The sequence below is a fragment of the Hipposideros armiger genome, unplaced genomic scaffold (genome assembly GCF_001890085.2).
Source record: "Hipposideros armiger isolate ML-2016 unplaced genomic scaffold, ASM189008v1 scaffold_29, whole genome shotgun sequence".
NCBI lineage: Eukaryota > Metazoa > Chordata > Mammalia > Chiroptera > Hipposideridae > Hipposideros > Hipposideros armiger.
In genome coordinates this window covers 3157811-3182097 of record NW_017731379.1, presented here as the reverse complement: position 1 = coordinate 3182097, position 24287 = coordinate 3157811, and the positions used below count along the sequence as shown (strand labels likewise).

Genomic DNA, 24287 nt, shown 5'->3' with positions numbered 1-24287 from the left:
TATATAGTGAGAAAGTACTGAGAATCAAGGTGATTTTGAAGATATCTAATAAGTTGGCCTTTCAGTAGAAATAGGTAGAAAAGAATGGAGGTAAATAATCTTTCAATTTACCAGCCAAAGTTCTTTGTACACAAATTCATGTATACCCAGATCATGTATACTTCCATTCTCTTGAAAAATTTTCCTAATTATATATTTCTATCCTGTCCCTGATTAAAACATTATCCATAATAAGCACTCCCCAGTATCACTTTAATGGCTATATAGAGGTGGCATTATATACTCAGTAATTCCTCTTTTTAGCTATTTGCATGGTTCCCAGATGCTGCAATATTTTTTCCAGAAAGCTCTGTTATCTACTTGAAAATTTTCTGTAGAAATGCTTAGAAGAGGAACAAAAAATAACAGCTTTTAATTTATCTTCTTCCATATTTATACTTCTATAAGAATTTAATAACCATAGTAACTTTCAATTTTTAGGGTTTTAAAAAATTCAATTTTATATAGTTAGAGCCCACATCTCTTTTGCAGTTCTCTGCTTACTAGGGAGATTTAATCTTGACTCACTTGGTCTTTTGTATTTTCTGTTATCAATTCTTATCCTTGGCTAACTTTCCACTGTCTTGAATATTTCCAATCAATTTTGGAACTTCTCGGGTATTAATAATAGCAATTCTTACTCATTTCATTAAATATTTAACTTGCTGTTTTCCTTTTAACTATAATGAGTAGAGAGTTTTACATAATAATCTCTTTTGGGATGTATTTTCTTGTGGAGGATGTATTTTATTTTTGTTAACATTTATGATATTTTTTTAAATTAATTTTTTGAAATTTTCCATTTTTTACTACATTCTTTCAGTTAAATATGAGCCATTTGAGAATATTTGAATATATGAGAGAAAAGGTATATTCATAGTTAAAAAGATTAGCCTTAAACACATTTGTCAATTTTACCTGGTCAATTAGAGGTCTCCGGTAAGGATTGCTTTCCAGTAGCACACTACCCCACAATTCTGGATCCTTTCGGCGCACCAGGTAGCGGGAAAGACTTTTGAAGAGTGAATTCTCATTACAAACCTATACAAGACATTAAAGATTAATTTCAAGCTAAGAAGTAAAGACTTTTTATACCTGACCTTACTTTTAAAGGTTATTTCCTATTATTTAAACCATGTTTAGAGAACCATCCACTATTTTTACATATAATCTTGAATAAATCACAATCAAGTTTTCTTTTTTTTAATTAAAATTCAATCAACAGAAAAAACATTGTTGTTAATTTCTGGGAGTCCTTTAAAAAAGCACCCCAAGTATAGATGTTGGATCTATACTTATATTTGCACTTCATGTTCTACTCTACTGGTCTGTCTATTCACGCACCAGTACTGCGTGTTTTAATAACAGAGGCTTTGTATCGTGCTCTAGTATCTGGTAGGGCTTAGTCCACCTTCACAGCTTTCTTTCCAGTATTTTACAAGCTATTCCTGTGTGTTTATTTTTCTATGTGTATATGCAAACATATGTTCACATGTATATAAATGGATGTATGTACGTAGATGCATATATTTCTGACCACTGAAAGATCCTTGAAGCAAATACACTTAACAGCCCAGACCTGAGTTTTTTTCAGCGGCAGCTTAGCTCAGGCCGGGAATCGAACCGGCGACTCTGTTGCTCAAAGCTCACACTCTTGAGCAAACTTTTAATCAAGTGAGCCACTCGGCCGGCCCAGATCTCAGTTTTAAATGGGATTCTCCACTTAAAGGGATCAGAGTTCCCTGGAACAATGGTATATTCCAGGGCTGGGAGAGTACAAGAGCATAATGTAACTTGTTATGCTAAAAAATAAGAAAGTGCTCAGAGAATGATGAGACCATGACACAAAGCCCCAAGAGGTAGGCTGAAGGGGTTTCTATCAGCCAAAACTAAGACAATCTGAGCATCAAAACAACAGTGGTAGATTATAACCTACTGAATAAAACAGAAACTCATGAGTACATGAATATATGAGTGTTGACTACTAAATGCGGAGAAAGTGCTGGAGTTGGAAAATTGTCATTTTGCAAAAGACACATTAAGAATGGTTCAAGAAAAATCAATTGACTCTAAATTGGTGAAGGAAGGGAGACATGGGGACAGGGTATGTGCATGGTTTTAAGTGTCTCCTTGCAGACTACTTACTATTTGCAAGGAAAAATACAATAATTAGACAGTAAAGACACTGACAACTTGATAAAAAGTACCTCCCTCCATAAATAAGGGACAAAAGAATATCAGTGCTCCTGCATATAACAACATGAAAAAGACAAATCACTTAAGCAATATTCTGGATAAAAATGTACAATCTAAATCTAATCTGGAGGAACCGTCAGAGAAACTCAAAGTTTTTTAAAAAGAGACTCTTCATTTACACGAAATATACAGAATAGGTAAATCCATAGAAACTAAAGGACTTTGGTTGTCAGGGGCTCGGAGGAGGGGGAAATGTCACACAACTGCTTAATGAGTACCTGGTTTCCTTATGAGGTGATGAAAACTTCAAACTAAATAGATGTAGTCACTACACAACATTGTGAAGGTATTGTCACTGAACTGTTCACTTTCAAATGATTATTAACAATATGTGAATTTCACAGCAATAAAAGGTTACAAATAGAAATAAAGACTATTTTTACAAAGACAAAGAAAAGCTGAAGAACTGTTTCATATTAAAAGAGACTAAAGAGATGTGACAACTACATGCAATATGTAATCCTAGGCTGGAGGGAAAAATTGCTAGTCAACTGACAAAATGGGAATAAAATAAATTTTAAGAAGTATTCCATAAGTGTCAAACTGACTGAAGTTGGTATCTGTAATGTCTTTATGAAAGAGAATAATACCCTTATTGTTAGAACAATACCCTGAAGAGGCCATGATGTATGAAATTTCTCATATGCTTAAAAAAAGTCTGCATGGTATGTATGTTCATGTATGAGATAGCACACAAAAACACAAGTGATAAAACTAGTGGGTTTATTTTGGCCACTTTAAGATCACAATTATTGGCAAATAAATTTTTTTTTAAATCATTTGTTTTTTGCAGAGAGGTCCAAACAAGATGAATCCAAAGAGGCCCACACCAAGACACGTCATAATTAAAATGCCAAAGTTTAAACACAAAGAAAGAATCTTAAAAGCAGCAAGAGAAAAGCCTTTAGTTACTTACATGGGAGCCCACATAAGACTGTCAGCTGATTTCTCAACAGACATTTTGCAGGCCAGAATGGATTGGCACAAAATATTCAAAGCAATGAAAATCAAGATCTACAACCAAGGGTACTCTACCCAGCAAGGCTATCATTTAGAATCAAAGGACAGATAAAGAGTTTCCCAGACAAGAAATCTAAAGGAGTCTTCAACACCAAATCAGTATGACAAGAAATGTTAGAGGGACTTCTTTAGGACAAAAAAAAAAGAAAATCTAAAATATGAATAAAATGGCAATAACTACATATCTATCAACAATTACATTAAATGCAAATGGATTAAATGCTCCATGCAAAAGACATGGTGGCTGAATGGATACGAAAGTAAGACTGTTACATATGCTGCCTACAAGAGACTCACTTCAGATTGAAAGACACACACAGGCTGAATTCAGTAAAGGGATAGAAAATGGAAATTTTCATTAAAATGGGGAAGGAAAAAAAAAAAGCCGTAGTAGCAATACTTATACCAGACAAAAATAGACTTTAAAACAAAAGCTGTAACAAGAGACAAAGGAAGACCCAGTAATCCCACTTCTGGGTATTCATCTCAAAAAAAAAACCCAAAACGATACTTCAAGGGGACGTGTGTATCCATATGTTCATTGCAGCATTGTTTACAATGGCCAACATGTGGAGGTAGCCTGGGTGTACTTTGATGGATGAATGGATAAAGAGTAGGTGGTACATATATACAATGCAATATTGCTCCACCATGGAAGGGAATGGGTTGTTGCCACCTGCAGTGGCATGGATGGACCTGGAGGGTATTGTGCTGAGTGCAGTGTGAGGCAGAGAAAGACAGATGCAATGTGATTTCGCTTATATGTGGACTCTAAAGAACAAAATAAACTAACAAAATAGAAACAAACTTATAGGTACAGAGAACATTTTGATGGCTGCCAGGTAGGAGGGAGGTTGGGATGTCAGTGAAAAAGGGGAAGGGATTAAGTACAAATCGACTGTTACACAGTAGTCATGGGGATGTAGGGTATAGTGCAATAATATTGTACTAACTATGTATGGTGTTGTTTGGGTACAAGATTTATTGGGGTGATCACTTCGTAAGTTCCATAAGTATCTAATCACTATGTTGTACACCTGAAACTAATATAGCATTGTTTGTCAACTCTAATAAAAAAATGAAAAACAGCATGTCTTCCAAAAGCTCTCTATATTAACTAAAACCACTCTCAAAATTCACTAATCTAACATTATAGAACAAGTTTTTTAAAATGTATTCCTCTCTCCACACATTCAGCTAGCAGTACTCACATTAATAAGTTCCAGATCACACTGGCCACGTTCGTAAGCAACACAGGCCAGATGTGGGTCTCTCTTCTCACAATACTTTCCAACAACACGACTGTCATAATAAGGGTTTTCACGAAGAAATCTCTCGGGGTTGTTGTTACTGTCTATGTATATTTTGGCTAATGCATTGTGAGTAGCAGGCTCTTCACAGCCCTCATGAATTCTGGCCTCTAGCCAAGGCAGGAGCAGTTTCAATCTAGAAAGAAAAAACAAAACAAACAAACAAAAACAGGCACACACATAATGTATTATAAATAACACACTCTTGACATGCTAACTATGTACTGTATGATCTATAATGTGCTTTCCCATACATTGTTTTGAATTCCCAACAGCTACTACAAATTGAGAAATTAAGGCTCAGAGATGGTTAAATGATTTGCCCAAGATTACACAGAAGGTATATAAGACTTTACTCTCCCAGACCTAATCTGCTACATATCTAGATAGCATATTGAAAGAAGAGATTATAGATTCACAGATTGTTCTTTTTTTCACAGTAGACTAAATATCTAGACTTTAGATAAATTTTGTTTAGGGGCAGGCTGGGGATGTGGTATGAGAAAATAGGCTAGATTATCTGAGGTTCCTTTCAGCTGTAACAGTTAATATGCAATCCCTCCAGCCAAAGGAGACAGTGCTCTAAATGCACACTGGGAACAAAATTTGGTAGCTTCAGAAGCTCTGAATTTAATAATTCTAGCACTCCACCAAGGGTCATGGTTTCGCTCAGCTATAGTTTATGTTTCAATGGTCCTGATGACTATCATGTTTTTAAACCATGGTTTAAATATCAAAAGCACCCGGAAAAAGAACAGTAGGCCATTATTTTGGCAATCGAATTCATGTAGTTATTATGAACACACTCCCCATTAGGGTAAAGACACCTAACTCTTAATAAAGGCAAAAATCAAGCTCCTATAAATATGTGCAAGCCAACCAGATGTTCCACGTTAACTGAAAGAAGAAAGATTAGCTAAGGCACATCTAGACTAGTGACTTAGATGTGACTTTAGTTTATCACAATATAATTTGTCACTTAAAGACCAAATTGTCTGACTGCAACTATCTGGCTCTTTCCTTGGAATATACAACAAGGAAGAAAGATTGTTTTCAGGTATTAGACTTAAGACTCAAATGAAATCTCTAAATGTTAAATTGTTATGATCCATAATCACTTCAAACTAGGCTCAAACTTTTAAAATCAGTATTATATTCTAGATCTCCATTGATCTTAGGTGCAGAATTGTTCTATGTTTGAAACATTCAAATGCAAATTTTATGAATGCCACTTGCAGGACACCTATACCAACTCAGGTTAAAATTAAACCCCCAGGCGTTCTTGATATCTTTTCCTAACTAGAGTAACTTCCCAGTATTATATCAACCCACAAACCTTATTTACTACAACACCTTCTGAACACTAGTTCATCAAAATGTCCCAGCTAAAACAAGACTTCATTGCATAAATAGAAGCACTTACATTAATTCATAATTTACATTACCATGTTAAGGTCCAAATTAAAAAATCAGTTTAACCCAGACCAGAGTTATACAGGGAACTCTTTTCTGTCATTACACTTGAGAGCAACGAGAGAGAATTAGTTATTAAATATAGGAGTATCACACCTAACTAACAGAAGGTTTTTTTCCATAGTTTACATTTAAAATACATACAAGGTCAACCCATGTAGCTGTAATTATAAATATGCAAAAAAGTGATCAACCAGGTTAACAGATTTTCTATCTGACAGATGTAAAAAAACATCTTTTTTTCAGAGCTACAGCTAGCTTATCACGTCTAAATTAGGTGTTTCCAGGGAATTATGGACCATTTGTTTCTGTGTAGCTTTTGGGCAACTGACAGGTCATACTTTTATCCATTACCATGCTGACACTACTAATTTCTCCCACTTATGAAGGTTAAAACGGTACTACACCTGTTTCTTTTTTCAACCTCAGCAACAAGCTCATCAGTAGAGAATTGACCTCTTACAACAAGAATCAAGTTTTTAATGACATCTTCAGAGCAATCAACATCAAGTAATCCTCCAATAACCACAGGAAGTCGACTTGGATTCACCTAATGTTAAAAAAAAAATGGAAGAATGCCATTATTTTATTAATAAGCAAAGTAAAAATGAGTTTTAGAAAATAAAACATTTCCCTCTTTTAAGCTCAGTTTTAAAATTCAGTAATAAACTGAGTCTAAATTTGCAACTAGATGGAGGAATTTAGCAGGAAGTCTGACTTGGTTAATAAATTACTTCAGCATTGCCCCAAAGGATAAATAATTTCAAAGACGCTAAAGTCACATGACTGTGGAAGACTGTCCAATAAAAAGTCCTCCACTATAGAAAAACTACCTTTCCATTTCTGGAATTAGATGGTACAGTTTCTAATAACTATATTTAAGATGGTTTTAAAATTGTGCTTTGGAGTCTCTGACCTCTACATGGACACTTCAGGGGCTATCAAGTAAGTAGGGCATAAGCCGTCCAACTTTTTCAACTACAGTAGTTTTGTTCTATTTTACATACTTGGCATGCATGTAAAATTTTAAACTAAGAAAGGATTCTGGTGGAAAATAATGTTGAAAGCCACTGTAGCAGACCACATTATATACAGCCAATAAGAGCAGACTATTTTGGGCACAGAGCTTCAAAAGCATGAAGATTTCCAGAGTGTGAGAAGTAACATCTACAGTAAGATTTAATTTTTAAGTTACATAAATATTACTTACCTTCTGTACATATATCTCTATATACTTTTGAAGATTATTTCTATATAAGTAGAGCACCAAATCATGGACAAAGTCAAATCGATCACATACAATGATGAGTGGTAACTGATCTGTTAGCTTCGCTTCCTAAAAAAAGAACAAAAAGAAACCTTAATTTTCTTTCTATGAGGTATCAAACCTATGTAAAATATGAGACTCTGTCTTATACTGGTGGGAGAGGCACACATAACCTTGGCTCTTCTCTTAAAGAAAGAAATGTCCCAATTGCTATAGAGTGCCCATCCCAATTTTGGTCAATTTTTACTAATCAATACTTAGATTCACAGAAAAGTACCAGGTCCTTACCACACATACTCTTTACCAAAAAAAGTAATAAATTAAGATTTGTGAGCCACCAGTGGCATTCAGGATATAAAATCATCATCATCACACTCAGACTTTCATCAACAGTTAATACTTCAATTGAACTGAGGTAAGACCAATGTACTGTCAAAATGGCATAAATGGCCCACATTTGTTTCAAACCAACGACTTATTTTTTACCCCTCCCCAATTCCAATCTAAATGGCTAGCCTCTAACATTCTATTATATTATAATAAAGCCTACAAGGAGCAGCATGATGGTGACAGCCATGAATTAAAATATACCACATGCTGCTACAATAAGAAAAAGGTTAAGAAAAAGAAAGTACTTAAAGAAAAGACAACTTTAAATTGCCAGTTGCTTTTACCATTACAAATGCAGTATCAAGCTACAATCCTACTTTATAGATTGACATAAATGTTATAAATAGGAGGTAAGACCTGTACTGGGCATTTACCTGATACATGTCCTGTTACATTCCACAGACATAAGGTACAGCACAAAAAACAACAGTTTCCATCAGGAATTCATTTACACACCATGAAACATTCCACAATAAATGATTCCTCTAGGATAGTCTAGTAAGGAAGTAGAACTAAGCAGGATAGGACTTTCCCCAATGACAGCCACTAAGAACATTATTTGCAAGATTAGAATAAAATGATCCCTAAGTTTAGCGCCTATCAGCCACCCAATTATAAATAATTTGAAGATTAGTCTATGAAGTGTTCAGAGAACACCAAACTAAGTCTGAGAGTCATGAGAAGTCCTTTGAATAAAAAATCAAAATGGCTGTAAATCTGAAGTGGAAGTACAGCTACAGATTTTTCACATTAAGGAAAGTCTAAAGCAAGTATTACTTAGCAGCATGGAGACTCGACTGAATAGCTGCTACAATCATTTCTAGAAAGAATGTTTGATCTACCTACACAAAAGATTTCAGTAAGCTAAATTTTTCCTGCTAAATAAACATCAAAAAGTTAATGGATCAACATTAATCTCCTTATTCTATTTAATATACACATAAAATACTGTGTACTTTATTTTACAACTTAGAAAATACACTCGCAAGTAATCTAAGATTACTTGGGTAATCTATTTTTATGCATGGGTGCTTAATATTTCTGCTGACAAAGACAACTATACTGTGTTCCCAAAGAAAATCTAAGGTTGAAAAAGTAGAAAAAACTGATGTACTTTATTGATTGCCTAAATTTGCACATTTCATACATGTAAGTAATACTATTAATATTTTAAATTACTTATTTACTTATTAAACAATTTACTTATTAAAAGGCTACCCTCTAGCTACTATGGTTAAAGATTTTAAGATCAAAATTGAAATTACATAAACACATTCAGAGGTTTTCATAAACATGAAGTTATTCTTTAATTAATATTTACTGAGTGCCTATGTATTAGACACTGCTCTTATGCACTGGAGATACAGCAGGGAACAAAGTAAGCATTCCTTCAAGGGACTTACACTGTAGTGAGAAGAGACAATGTCTCATAGTGTTATTAAAGAAAAAAAGGCATGATATGAGGGAGGTAAGGATAAGCTTTATTTTAGATAGGGTAATCTGAAACATTTGGTCAGAAATCTGAAAGGTGGATGCATGTGATGAAGGTCTGAGAAGAAAATGGAAAAGGGCATAAGCAAAGGCCCTGGGGCAGGAAAGGAATAGCAACCAGGCCAGTGTAATTGAAGAAAAAACCAGGAAAGGGAAAAAGATAGAAAATAAGATCAAAGGTAGCCAGAAGCAGATCATGATTCTTGAAGAACAGTCCTATGCTTCCTAGGGAGAGCTACAGTTCTACAAGGTTAGGGCATGAGCCAAACGATGCTAATGACACCATATCAACCTACTCACAGGTTACTTTAAAGGAGAAGTCACAGACTACCAATTTCTGTATTCCTGATGGCTAGCATATAATTGACACTTGAATGTTCAAGATCAGATGCAGCGAAATATTTTTATCATCACACAGTTTACATACACCACCAGTCAATTATCATTGTACCTCCAAAACGAAGTTTAATAATAGTAATGATGAGATGTAGCATTGCAGCTACCACACTACAGGTCAATAAGGAAAGTGAGCAAATGGTCTAGTATGTTCATTCTCACTACTGGGGTGAAAGGCTGGATACAGTAGTAACTCAATCTCAGTATTGAGCTCCCATCTCAGATTATTTAAAGACAAGACACCAGCTTTACCTCTAACTCAGACTGGAATTAAAATTCCTTCAAGGAGTCAGAAGTAACTTAAAATCAAAAAGAAACAAAACTTGCCTGATAAAAAGAATTAACACAAAGGCTGATGCTACCTTATTTCCAAGGCCCACCAACACAGCTTATTAACAACAGTTATCACTTGAACACCTATGGCATACAAGGTACTTCATAAACACAGTGTGTGGCTCTAGAAAAAGGAGCTGAGGCACATTACTTTGTTTGAGGTAATAGATAGACATAGACTGAATGAACAAAAAACAGCTAATAATAGAAAGAAATGGAATCTGAACCAGGTTTGACTGGTTCAAAAGTCCACAATCCATATTCACTCCCCTATTCTATGACGTTTGCACCCAATTCACAAGTGTGGAGGTAGAATCCTAACCTAATTAGATCTTAAAGGCTAAGCAACCTAAGGCTGCACCATCCTAGTATACAGAGGATGTTTTTTGAAGCTCAAGATCACAATAAAGTGAAAACAGTTCATTTAGTCCTGCTTTACATATATATCAAAGTTAAAAAATTAAAACCCAATGCTAAAGAAATTACAACTGGGCCGGCCGAGTGGCGCAATGGTTAAGAACTGGCTTGGGACGCCAGAGGGCCCCGGTTCCGATCCTACATATGAGGGCCAGTGACACTGCCCTCTACAGCCAAGAAGCTGAACAACAGCTCAACCTAGAGCTGGGCTGCTGTGAGTCACCGTGGGCTGCAGCCCCTGTGGCAGTGGGTTGCCATGGGCTACCGTATATAGCCAGCAGCCAGCATGAGCGGCCGTCCAGAAGCTGGTGACTCATGTGCCTCGCCTGGGAAGAGTGCAATGATGGTTCCAACTTGGGCCAGTGAAGCAACGTCCTCCACAACTAGACTGAAGAACAAAACGACAGCAACTTGTCTGTTCCCCTTCCCCCAATTCCCCAGCACTGTTCCCATCCCCCCAATTCCACAATAAAAATCTTTTTTAAAAAAAAAAGAAATTACAACTGAAGCATAAGAGCTGAGAGCTTAATAAAAACAAAAAGAAATCAGTTTAAGAACCTGGTAGTATTTTTTAAAAAAGGAAACAGTACTGATACTCAAAGGAGGAACTGAACTGGTTGGTGTTAGTGGTACACTAGTCAAGCATAATGCATCAATCTTTCTCATTTGGAGAGTTTTTTGATGACACTAGAAAGTCTTGGGTTCAAACACACCATACTAGCCAAGCCACTCAGAATATTCATAATGGCCAAGAGATTATAAAGCTATACTTTTAGGGAAAGTTTATCTTTCTAAAATACAGGATAACTTCAGCACTTTGACTATCTCATAACACTGAAACTAAGGGTTTAGCTATTTAATCTAGAGCCCGGTAGTTAAGTTCTTCAAATAATCAGCTAATGATACAACTATAGATTATCTAAAAATGATGACAATGTAGGAATAGGAAAAGTATATTTTTCTACTGAATTATACAATAAACATTTTGGTTTGAGTTTCAATTTAAAATTCTTCTAGCAGACAAAAAAGTGCTTAAGAACTTTACATTCAGTCTCTGGAATCCTTTCATATAATATAAATGCAAAATGTAGTATTAATATATATTTTTTGGGGGGGGTAAACTGAATGTTCTATAGTTTTCCTGGTTTTTATAGACAACTGCCAATTTTAAAGCTTTATTTTCCTCACAAAGTAACTAGTAGGTATGAGAATAAAGCTAAAGTTAAGTTAAACATTAAACATTAAACAAAATTAACTGCCCTTAGGTATGTTTTAAAGAGCTAAGAATCTTTAAACCATTAACCTTTACTCCAACACAGGCAATTTTTACTTCCCTATAAATAAATTCATGTGTCAAGAAGCTGAGGATTTTTTTGTTTGTTTGTTTGACCTTACCCTCAATTTATGAATTATACATGATTAATATTTAGTTTCTAGAGTCAGGATAATTTGATGACAGGGATAAACCTATGTCCTTTAGACCATGGAATCCTTTGCATACAATCGAGGCTCCTTAAAATGACACTCAGGACAAGCTGATCTTAAGACTCAAAAGGAGCATAAATGATATTCTATAACGACACTGAGAGTCTAAAACCAATTTCAAAATTTTCTTCCATATTTAAAGCCAAAGAAAGGAAATTCCCTTGAGACAGTGCTATTTTCTTTCTTCTTTTAAACAGATGGTCATTCTTAAGTATTACTTACCAATTTCCTTCCCTATTTCAAAGGAAACCACAGAGTATTAAATTTGGAAAAAATAATTCAGCACACAAATTGTGACTGCTAAGAATTTCACATTAAGGGGAAGGAAATTTTTTTAAACTAATCAAACCCTTGTAGAACTGCTGATCTTCAACCCAACCAGAAACGCATTACTCAAAACCACTTACCTTGAGAAAATTCTTGACTCGCTCAGGATCATAGCAGTTGCTTTCTCTGCAGATTCTTTCTACTTCTTTGATCTGTCCAGTCTTGCAAGCTGCCTGAATATATTTAAAGTGCACATCTGGATCCTGACTAAAGTTAACAATGGATCCCAGAAAATAAAAGAGACCTTAAAAAAACAAATAATTGAAATTAAGAATAGGTGCATTTTTGAGAATGACAGAACTAAACAATATTTACGCAATTAAAAAATACCATTATGTCAATTATACCTCAAATTAAAACAAAAACAACTGTTATACTAAATACTCCCAAATGAAAAACTAAGTTGCTCAAAAAGCCTGATAAGAATACTAATTAGTCCAGTAATCAGTTAAATAAATGGCTTTGCACTTTAATCCCTACAGAACAGATAATTTAATCCAATGTTTCTTTAGTAGTTGAGAAATAGGAGGCAGCTACTTAATAGCAAAGCTAATTATCACTCAAAATTCCATATGAGAAATTTTAAATGAAATCTCTTACATCCAGGTGTTTTTCCATTCGCAGCGCAAAGTAGTTTGAAAACACTTTAATGCAGTGTTGTCCAACAAAACTTTCTGCAATGATAACAATGTTCTCTATTTGTGCTGTCCAATACAGTAGCCACTAACTGCATGTGGTTATCAAGCACTTGAAATGTGGCTAGCGTAACTGAAGAACTAAATTTGTATTGTGTTCAGTTTTAATTACTTTAAATTTACATAGCTACATGTGGCTTCGTGTACTGAACGAATAATATAAATTTAGTGCACAGTTGACATACAGAAACTGAGAAAATTAAGAAAACTAGTAGAAATCTTATTCCTTCTGTCTAGAGCTACACCACAAAAAAGAGGGAAGAAAAGGTAACTGAGGACCAGAAGTTTGGCTAACGAACCTAAGAGTCACCCAACAGTGATTATATTAGTACTCAGTAGAGCACTGGTTCTCAACTGGAGGTGATTTTTTTCCCAGGAGATATGTGGCAAAGTCTAGAGACATTTTTTGTGGTCACAACTAGTGGCACTGATGCCATTAGCAGCTAGCAGGAAGCAAGGAACGCTGCTAAATATCCTGCATGTACAATCCCACCCACAAAAAAAATCCATGCCAAAATGTCTGCAGTGCTAAGGTTGAGACAACCTGCTGTATAGTGAAAAGTCACAAAATGTCCTTAGAAACATCACCAAAAGCATGGAATTTTATATCTGATCACTAGCATTTTCTCATCTTACACAATTATGACAAAGATACTACATATATTTGTATCTTAAAATTCTGCCTTTGTTTCATCTATAAAATATCCAAGCAGTCTTGTTCACCGCACATCCCTAGAACCTGACATAAAAAGATGCAAGACAACATTTGTTGCATAATAAAACTTACACTGCCCCGTAAAAAGCTTACAGGAAGACAGAAATTGCAATAGCCTGTGATCATAACAATACCGCCCCTCTTGGCTATCTTAATTAAAAACAACTCACAAACTCCTAATTACCTTCAAAACTCTTGAAAGATTCAAAAAGTTCAATCAGAGACTGAGTTGACAGTTGTTCGTGATACTTGGAAGCCACCTGAACACAGATCTGCAGATTCTGGCGAATGTTGGCAGACAGCATGGCCCTGAGGCATTCCAGGGAGTCTTCTACTGATAAGGACCCAAAGTAATTCACCAACCACTAGAGGACAAAATAAATAAATAAGCAAGCAAATAAATAAATGAAATAACATTGAACGGTGGTATGAAACGACTATCATTCAGTACCACACATTCTCAGTGTACTAATTAATCATGACTAACACCATCTGTTAGGTAAGAAACTGAAATACCTCGGGGTTAAGAAGATGGGTGTGAACAACCGCACGCTTTATATCATATAAGTCAGTGAAGTGTTCTAATGCACGCTGCAGGAGGCCAGCCTTTTCACACAGCTGAGCAATATGAGCCCGGTCGTAATGTGTGAACATCTGATTCCCTAGAATAGCATCCGCAACCTAGAAAACCACAAACAGGATGAGTTTATTTGACCAGCCCATTTATGTCAGTAATTCTACATCCAGATGATGTGTTAAGACTCAACAGTGAATTTATAAAGGTGAGAAAGTACAAAGGAACGTTAGCAAAATTTTCTTAAATGAAAAAAAATAGGCATCTCAGCAGCTCCAAATAACTTATCTAAGAAGGCCTGAGTAACTACTAAAACAGTGTAGGAAACACACCTCAAAAGCATGGAAACGCATACCTGAGGTGCGTGCATCAAGTTCATCTCAAGTAGCCGCGTCTGTAAAGGACCTTCAGATGGGCGGTTATTCTTCAGGGCATCAAGCAAGAAGGCAGTACACTGCTGAATTAGATTGTATTCCATAAAGACATCCACAATCTGCAAATGTAGATTGGAAGGATATTGTTTTAAGATGTTTAAAAATTGCTTTTATGACACTGTTACTAATATGTAAAAGAAAGGAAAGTAAACATGATCTTTTTTACATATAAAAAATTGCTAGATCAAATCCCAGATTTAAAAAATATTATTTGGACAACATAACTTTATAATTTAAAAATACATTTTTGTCTTCTGGAGTTACTTTTAGTTCTGGGAAAACACTACAAAATATTTCAAGATACGCTATAACAGCAGAATACAACCAAACTGATAGATTTAAATTTTTAATGAAGTATTTAAAATATACAAAAGCATAAATATGGAGTGACTCCCACTTCATATATGCACCTCTTCCCTCACCCAGTGGCAGCAACTATCCTTTGTGTTTTATTATTCCCATGTATATTTCTTATATATTTTATATATATATATATATATATATATATATATATATATCTAAAGATGGAGTTTGTTTTATACATTATAAAGCTATATATAAATGGTATCTTACTGTCCATTCTTCTGCAACTTGCTTTTTGTCTATGTAGACAGACACAGCTCTAATTTCTACAAATTGAATATTTAACCCATTCTACTCCAAGTTGTTTAAACTCAGGTCCCTCCCCGCCTTGTCTATTTAAATCAAAGTCTACAGAATACATTTTAATGTCTTTACCTGTGTGATATCAGCAAGAGGCTCTTCATCCTGAACTAACATCTGAGCAAACTGCTGTCCCTGATCTGGACTGATACGCATGACGTTTCTCAGCAGAAAGATCCAGTCTGGAGTATATCCAACCTACAAGTAGACAAAAATTTAAATCCTGCCTCAAAGTTTCATTTCTATATCATTTAAAGGTTTTTTTTCTACAACATAATCTTACTAATATAGAACTACTGGTGAAATTACAAATTCAGTTTTAACTTAAGATGTTCAATTTGACTCAGGCTAGTATTACGCAAATAGACAGATACCTTGGTGATAAAATATTTGAACAAACAGCCATAAACTTTTATAATCGGTTCATTCACTTTTGATGAATGATTGTTTCAAAAGTTTGTTCTAACAGATTAAACATGCCCCACCATCTTAAATTCTGATGAGCCATGTAAGAGTAACTGTCTCCATTTTTGAATAAATATAATTCTATATGTGAGAACTAAAATAGGGTTTTCATACTTTTCCAAGTACAGTAATACCTTGGTTTGCGAGCATAATTCGTTCCGGAAACAAACTACTAGTATTGCAAGACATTGCTCATTTACTACGTTAAAATGTATTAGAAATGTTTGCTCGTCTTGCAGAACACTCGCAAATCAAGTTACTCGCAATCCAAGGTTTTACTATAATTCAAATTGTAAGGAAATTCACTATTAAAGTCACTTAAGAGTTTCTTTCCATTGGCTAATTTCTCTTTACTGTTTTAATGAATTTATGTTGATAATTTGTTTCATTGAACTTACTTTTTTAGCATATAAAACAATCTTCTGAACTTGACCTGTTTCTGCAAAGCACTGAATGACTTTATTTGGGACATTAGCCCTTAGGTACACACTAAGTGCCAATGTAGGGTCCACAGATTTCACAAGGTCACCCAGTTCTTCAGAACATTCCAGCTGTCCAAAGGAAAAAGAGATTGGTTAGTAATCATGAGCTGTTTTATAAATGAGCGGTTGATACTATTTCCACTATAAATAGTATGATAAGCAATTACTCAATTGTCCTAGAATGCATTATAAATATTCAGGGGTTGTGGTTAGTAAAGACTCTTGATCACATATTCACAGCAATGTCTCAGCAGAATTCTCCACATATCCTACTTAAGGATAAAAAGCCCATCAAGGTTTCACACTTATAGATGTTACCACATACCTTGCCAGGACTTAAAAAGTCTGTAAGTACTTAAAAAGTAGAATCTTGTACTTCTAATTATTAAGAATAATCAGGTATCAGACCCACAGTTGCCCTAATTTTTCAAAATAATGCAACTTTAAATGTGATATTATCATATGAAAATTTGATATTAGGAACCATATGAAGCTTACCATAAGGACCATTATTAAAATTAGGGTATAATCTATATGTTGAAGGATCTAAGCTCCATTAACTTCTTGACGTTTGGATTTAAGGTTGTAAAGCAGGACACTCTAATTTCACAAGGTCAAACAAATAAAAATTTTAAAATTTTTAGGTGCTATACAAGCAGACTCCCTCCTCTACTATTCGACCTGCCTTAGTAAGCTACCCAATGTGGAAAGCAGCTTCCCTAAGACGGTTCTGTCCGTACATACTGCAGTTGATTTTCTACTCTTAATGGTTATGCCAGAGAATAGCCTTTATCTTTGATATTCAGTACTGAGAAGTAAGAGGTTCTATTGGAGTATGTATCTCTTAACTGAACATGCTAACTAATGAAGAGTGGACCAGTATCCCTTTTACTATAAATGGATCCAATATGACCATTCACAAAAAAAAGTAACGATATCCAAAAAGCTTTCACACTGTTATACAGGGGAACTCAGTTACCTTGGCTGCCCCATCCTCCCTTTTTAGGCAATTAGGACTGATCTCAAATACTCGCTAGTGTGGCTAGTAACTATTCTTCAGCAAAGACCCCTATCTAAGCATCCCAACTCTGAAGTGCTATTCTCCAGTATCCTATAAGATTGCCAGAAGCTGGGTCAAGAAACAAGGACTTCGAATTGGTAATGTAAAAATATTACCAATACCACTAAAGTTGAAAGATATAATAACATTAGAAGTTATTCACTACTCAAAGTGCAGGCATAAAACATGGCAATTCAACACTGCCACTTTATGAAGAAAGGTTTTTTTATGGTGGTTTGAAAGGAATAATAACACTAATGGGGTGTTCACACTTGTTAGTTGCCTTACAAATAAGCAATGTTTTCCATAATGTGCTCTAAAAACCATAGTACCATTAAATGCTCTACGTAAAAAAAAAAACAAATCAGTTAAATACTGAGTGAATGTAAAACGCACAGAGAAATCCTACAGTAAAGAAAGCTAGTTACAACAGTTTTTCAAGATTCATACTTAAATAAATTTCAAGAAACTGAGTTAAATATTTTCCCAGGTAATGCCAATTAACACTGTGAAATCACCCTGGAAATCTCTATCACTGCTAATTAGACAGCCCTGCTGTCTTGTTAACATATCTATGATCCTACATTTTAAGTAACATGTTTCCCTTGCATACCCAAACATGGTTACTAGCAGCAAATACCACAATGTTGATGATACTTGATTCTGAAAGAAGAGATATATTTGTATGGTTGAAACTACTGTGCATATCAAGTGTGGGATGTGGGAGACAGGAATACATTCTTATGTCCAAATGAGTGTTACACATATGCTGACCAGCATGAACGCATACTGAAGCAAGCATCTCACACTAAGCTTTTCCTAAAGCTAAAGGATAGCAATTTGCTTCCAGGTGAGTAGTTTTAACCACCAAGCAAGAATCTTGGGTTCCATTTAAAAAACTAAACAAATATATCCTACCTCAATATGTCATAAAAATAAATTTTAAAAGGAAATAAGTTTATACATCTCATGCAATGTCTGCTTACTCTACTCCTACAAGCAGTAAATAATGGATAGAGGTGTTTTGGTGCAACTGAGATGTTTTTAACTTGCTAACATGGTATTTAATGCAATCAAAGCAAAAATACCTTATCTTCTTTTAACCATTTCTCCAAAAGCTGTTTCCGCCCTTGCTGAAGTACAGGCCTACACAGTTCTAAGGATTCATATTTGTTTAGTTGGCCTTGGTCCAAAAGGATTCCAAAATATTGAAGTAGAGGAGAAGTTTGACCTGGCTGGGCAGGAACACTCTGGAACCGACGGATGGTGTCTGGGGTACGAAGGATTCCCTTTAAGAAAGAGAAATGATAAAGACTCCTTTTAAAGGTGATCCAACATCACACTAATAACTCCCTGGGTCTCTCAGGTCAATCTTAAAAGCATGATTCCATCTACTAACACCAAATTTCAAATCTTCAATATACTAAAATAGTAAAGATTCAGTCAACATCCGTCACATCTCTGGTTCAATGTGATGGGAAATATTCAGAATCATAAATACACCAACCTAATTACAATGCCAATGTGTAAGAAAATAAGCATAAAGTTGTTAAAGCTAGCTATTATTCCAGGTTCACATTAAGTGCAAATTTCATAATACTGGTCAGGATATAAGTGTTAATTCAGTCCAACATAATACAAAAGTGATGAGAATAAACTCAGGTTAATTTCAGACAACTCTTCCTACCATAAATTGAATATGATCTGTTTAACCTTTGAAGTTTGCAAATAAAATCAGTACTATGAGGCACTGGCCCTGCTGTCCCATGGATCTGTCTCCTGCTTCAACAGTGTTTGGACAAAACAGACCCATGTACAACTCCTTCCAGCTTCTGATCACCCTCCAAACTCTTTTCCAGTTGCAATCTTTGGAACCATGTTCTTAGCCATCCTCTGCCTCCAGGATTAGTCAACACTTTTTTGAGCTTAGCTCCTTATTTCCGATCAACCATGAGCTCCAAGATTTGTCAGAATTGTTCCACAAAGGTACAAGTGGTTAACCTGCATCTGCAGGCCTCCTACACCTACCTCTCTTCTGGGTTTCTATTTTCCCTGCAAAGATGTGTCTCTGGAGTGCACGGGCTACTTTTTCCACAAATTAGCTCAGGAGAAGCAGAGAGCACCAACAATCTTTTGACAATGTAAAGCCAGCACAGTGGCCATGCCCTCTTCCAGGACGCACAGAAGCCATCCCAGGATGAGTGGGGTAAAACCATGGACACCACGGAAGCTGCCTTGGTCCTAAAGAAAAACTGAACCAGGCTCTCTATTGGATCTGCACGCCCTGGATTTTGCCCAAATAGATCCCCATCTCTGTGACGTCCTGCAGAGCCACAAACTAGATGAGGTGTAACTCAATAAGATGGGGGACCACCTAACTAGCCTCCACAGGCTGACTGGCCCCCCGGCTGGGCTGAGTGAGTGGGCTGAGTATCTTTGAAAGGTTCAGCCTTAAGCACGATTAGGAGCCCCTGGAGCTCAGTGGCCTTTGAGGTGCCCGCTCGCATGCCCCTGGTGTCAGGGCTTCTGCCTGAGCCTTTCTTTGCAGCTACGAGGCATCTTTTTAACCACCCTGGAACCCTCTTCCAAGCTGTGAACCAAATGTTAACAAAGCTTTTTGCACACAAAGAAATAATCGGTAGCCATCATTGATGAGGTCAACAGTATTACAACTAAATGTTGTTGTTACATCTACATAAACCACAGCTTGCTAGATCTACATATCCTTATAACATTCTGGGTTTTAAAAAGCTAACAAACTCTAGAGCACAGAAAACCAATTAAGCAAATCTAGAGAGACTGACAAGTAACTCATATTCTACTACAGGAAAATGTAACCAAAAGATTAGTTTCTCTGTGGAGAGCTGGTTCCACTTCTAAGTCTTAGAAGTAGAGCACAGTAACGCTAATCCAATCACAACAACTTCTTTTCATAAACATTTACCTTTGGTGCATTAGCAGCCACCTTTGCTGCCTCTGAGTAATTTCCCTGGGCAAAGAGAGCATTAAATTTCCGGGCAAAGAGTTCTTCAGCACCAGCTAAGTTGTTACGTACAGCCATTCTCAGAGCCAAATCGGGATTTTGTAGGACATTGGTGATGTACGGAATAATGTTTTCTTCTTCCACACATACTGACAGAACCTGAAGTGTAAAGATTAATGAATAGCTGCAATGTGTTCATTTGGAGATCACTGATACCAAATCTGTTTACAGTTAATTACTACTGAGTGAAAGGTATTAAAATTGCAATGGCTGCTTTCTTGTTGTCATAATAAAAACAAAATAGAAGTTAAATAAAAAGAAAGAAAAAAAAAAGACCAGAAGAGAGAAAACAAAGGGTGCTAAGCCAGTTGGGGGTTCCTAAAATATGGCCATTCTGTAATATAAATAACTCCCTACTTCATACTGTCCAAACTCTAATTCAGTGGTTCTCAACCTTCCTAATGCCGCAACCCCTTAATACAGTTCCTCATGTTGTGGTGACCCCCAGCCATAAAATTATTTTCGTTGCTACTCTATAACTGTAATTTTGCTACTGTTATGAATTGTAATGTAAATATCTTTTTGTTTTCCAATGGTCTTAGGAGACCCCTGTGAAAGGGTCGTTCGACCCCCAAAGGGGTTGCGCCCCACAGGTTGAGAACCGCTGGTCTAACTGCTTTGCTGCCACCCATTCACTCTTAATCTGGTTAATATCAAAGATCAAGGCTCCCATTTAACTAAGCTCTGAAAGACAATTCCATATGGTTTATAGATTCCTAGGGAACACAGTCTTAACAACCTACAGAAAACGACTCCGAAGAAGCTAGGAAAAGCTAGGACTCACCTGGAAGAAGTTTAAGGTATATTACTTTTAACTCTAGGATTTTTTCACAAGAATTTTTCAGTAATTTTCTTTAATTACATTTACATTACTATAAACCAGATTATATACTCACCGAGGGGAAGGAACCACTAAATCCTCATGCACCTAATATAATGCAAGGTATACAGTAGGTGCTAAATAAATTGGCATCAGTAAGAAGCAATTTCTAATTGCTTCTATTTGGAGGACAGTTACCCACCCTCAGGCCTCCTAAAAAGTCACTGCCACAGAATGCTGCCCCACTTGCCTAAAAACTGCACTACTGTCAACTGTCATAGAGAAAGGGAGCCCTTCACTACACATTCATTTCTCTCTCCAACACCAGAGCTGGTTAGACACCCCAGCTGTAACGAAAATGGGAAATGTCTGTCCCAAACAACAAGAATTGAATACAATTTGAAAACTCAATAACCAAAGGCATTTTTCTCATTTAAGAAAAGTGAAGAAATGTTCACCTCCAAAATCGTTTCATTGCTACAGGTCAGAGCCCTGCCCCCAAAGCTTACTTAGACCATCCTGTATCTATGTGTCATTTTACTCCATATTAAGACATGCTTTCTTTATATAGTCATTTGCATTCCTGACCTCCACCTTTACTTTAATGGTGACCTCCTAGGAAAAATTAAAAAATGATCAAATCCAGTTCCAACCACACTTTCTGAAGCTTCCTACTGATCACTACCTCAGTCTTCCCCAAACACCAAATCCACAGTTTCATCTTTATCCTTTTAGACTGTTCTAGCCCTCACAGGACACTTGGTCCTGTCCAAAATGTTCATGGACTCATTTGGTCCATGACAAAAGGTTCTTGAAATCTGGCCCTAACAAAAATGTCCATGAGCTTAGTTGGTCCATGCCAAATGGTCCTGTCAAAAACATCCATGCTCAGAAAACGTCCCTGGGTACACATAGCCCAGAGCGTATTTTTTAATACTTTTGGTTTACAGGATTAATACAGAAAAGCTATTATCATGTTTTATTGGTCCAACAATTGATCTGTGGCTGTATAGCCAATAGTAACCCTTCTTGCATCAGTTAGCCTAGCTGGGCACATTTCAAGGACCAAATACCCAAGACCTTGGGCATGAACCAAATGTGTCAGGGGACATTGTGGACAGGACCAAATGTCCACTAATTGTGCTAACTGATTTCTAGCACATAGTACTTAAGATCCACAAAGGATAGAGAAGGTTCCAGCATGTTCTAAAGTACTCAGTCCTACCAAGTTAAGCTAGATATTGGCAGTAATGACATCTTGATCACCTTTGATTTTTCAACTCAATAGAAACCACACACTTCAGGGCATCATGTCCAGCTATAGTTGTCTTTGATCAAAAGAGCAGAGAAAAGCCCTGAGCCTAAGGCTGCTGTAAACACCCACTCTCCTTACTCAAAGCAGCTAGCACAGAAAATTGTAGGAGAAGGTAAGGAACACAATAAGTTTCCAGAAACAGTTATGAATATCAAATATGTTAGTGTAATTATTCAAGATACTTTAGTTTAAGCATATCTTAAAAACACCAGCAAAGCAGTTGAAGTAAAAAGGTCTCTGGCTTATCCACTTCATGATTATTAAATTATCACTAACCTAGTTCACCAAAAGCGAACTTGATTTTTCCGACAGACACATGCAACTGAATAAATGAAAGCTACTGAATTTTTAAAGTTGCTTTTGTGCCAGATACTGACTGGTGTAGAACTACACTTAAAGAAAAGCCCCTTTCCTAATGAAGAACAGTGACTGAAGCAGTTTAGCCAGCAACTGAAATTCACTGTGATAAGTGCTATGAAGAGGGTTACCAAAATTTTAGGGGCATAAAGCAGTAGTACCTAACCAGGTGTGGAGCTGAGGTAGGGGATGGACAGGAAGGGAAAGGCTCCCTCCCTTTCTCTAGGGTATCTGCCTTTTCATACTACTATATACCTCATTTCCTGGAAATTAACAGAACAAAGGAGAAAAATACCTACTATTTCCTTTGCTTGCTAATTTCGAGAAAAACTAATAAAAGGCAAGACCAATAAAAGTATTGTTTTTGAAGTTCTAACCATTTTTTAGAAAATAGGATACCTCGAGGTATAATGGTTTTAAATTATATTAAAATATTAAGAAAACAAAGAAAAAGGATCACTTGTTAATGATGTGAAGAGGTTTGTCAATCATGACAAATTCAGAACAGCTAATATTTTCCCTGTCTATCTAGATAACTTGCCAGGTATCCCACAATAGCTACTGTAACATATCACCTTCCAACATTAAATATTTAGTAATAAAGGATTAGGAAGAGATGTAGGAACAATTCTTTTCCTTGTAGTTGATAATCTGTCTTAGAGGTCAAAGGAAGAATACCCCTATAAAAAGTCTGTCAAATGTGACCCTATTAGTTTCTTTGCATAGTCACTTCTTTTGACAATAAAGACACATAAACACAATCCTACGTGGCAATAGGCCAGTTTCTCTCTCCGAGACAGGATTAAAGAGAAACTTTGTATCATATGCATCTGTATTTTTAGGTATATATTATTTTCTGACATCCAAAGTTACCATTTACTTTAAAAAATAAAATAAAAGCTAACGGTAATAAGTGTTATTTTATTGCTTAATTTAAGTTTCAAGGTTTCCTTACTTGTCCTTTTCTGTTTACTCCAATTATTCCAGCTGTGGCTTCATGAGGTGCAGTAACAAAGATTGTTTCTCCACTGATTCTATTCATGTAGATGCAGGTACCAGTTTCAAGGTCATAGAGGTGGATATAACCATACTTAGTAATCAGGAACACTACATCATGCTTCTCACTGATCTGTGTAAAGAAAATCAACACTTCAGTAAAATAATCTACAAACATATTTTAGTCCAATTCCATTTTAGAGATGGTAAAATTCTAGAACATTCACAAAAGGCTCATATGAAAAATTAAAAGCTAATATTAATGGTTTCCTCATTTTTATAGCACATTTAAATATCCCAAGCTCTTACAATAAATCACAAGAATAAGATGTATAAAAAGAGAAAACATGATTTTGAACAATTCAGGAGAACCTAGTTTACATTAGAGTATTACTTTATAAAGTATCACTAATAAACTTTATTTTTAAATAAAAGGTATTCTTTTTTCTTTCTTTTTTTTTTTT

The 24287-nt window shown here is 35.8% G+C and overlaps 1 protein-coding gene across 4 annotated transcripts in view; it reads right to left on the bottom strand.

The window, feature by feature from the left end:
• The window catches only part of CLTC (clathrin heavy chain), a 65874-nt gene that overhangs the window by 13029 nt on the left and 28558 nt on the right, over positions 1–24287 (bottom strand). For all 4 annotated transcript variants that reach the window (XM_019636713.1, XM_019636716.1, XM_019636714.1 and 1 more), the window contains 13 exons: positions 23783–23956; positions 20237–20434; positions 18381–18581; positions 16149–16301; positions 15361–15483; positions 14544–14681; positions 14131–14295; positions 13799–13979; positions 12285–12448; positions 7309–7434; positions 6506–6648; positions 4527–4761; positions 958–1080 (listed from right to left, as the gene is read on the bottom strand). In XM_019636713.1, coding sequence (XP_019492258.1) covers positions 958–1080; positions 4527–4761; positions 6506–6648; positions 7309–7434; positions 12285–12448; positions 13799–13979; positions 14131–14295; positions 14544–14681; positions 15361–15483; positions 16149–16301; positions 18381–18581; positions 20237–20434; positions 23783–23956 — 2124 coding nt within the window. The remainder of the gene's footprint in view (positions 1–957; positions 1081–4526; positions 4762–6505; positions 6649–7308; positions 7435–12284; positions 12449–13798; positions 13980–14130; positions 14296–14543; positions 14682–15360; positions 15484–16148; positions 16302–18380; positions 18582–20236; positions 20435–23782; positions 23957–24287) is intronic.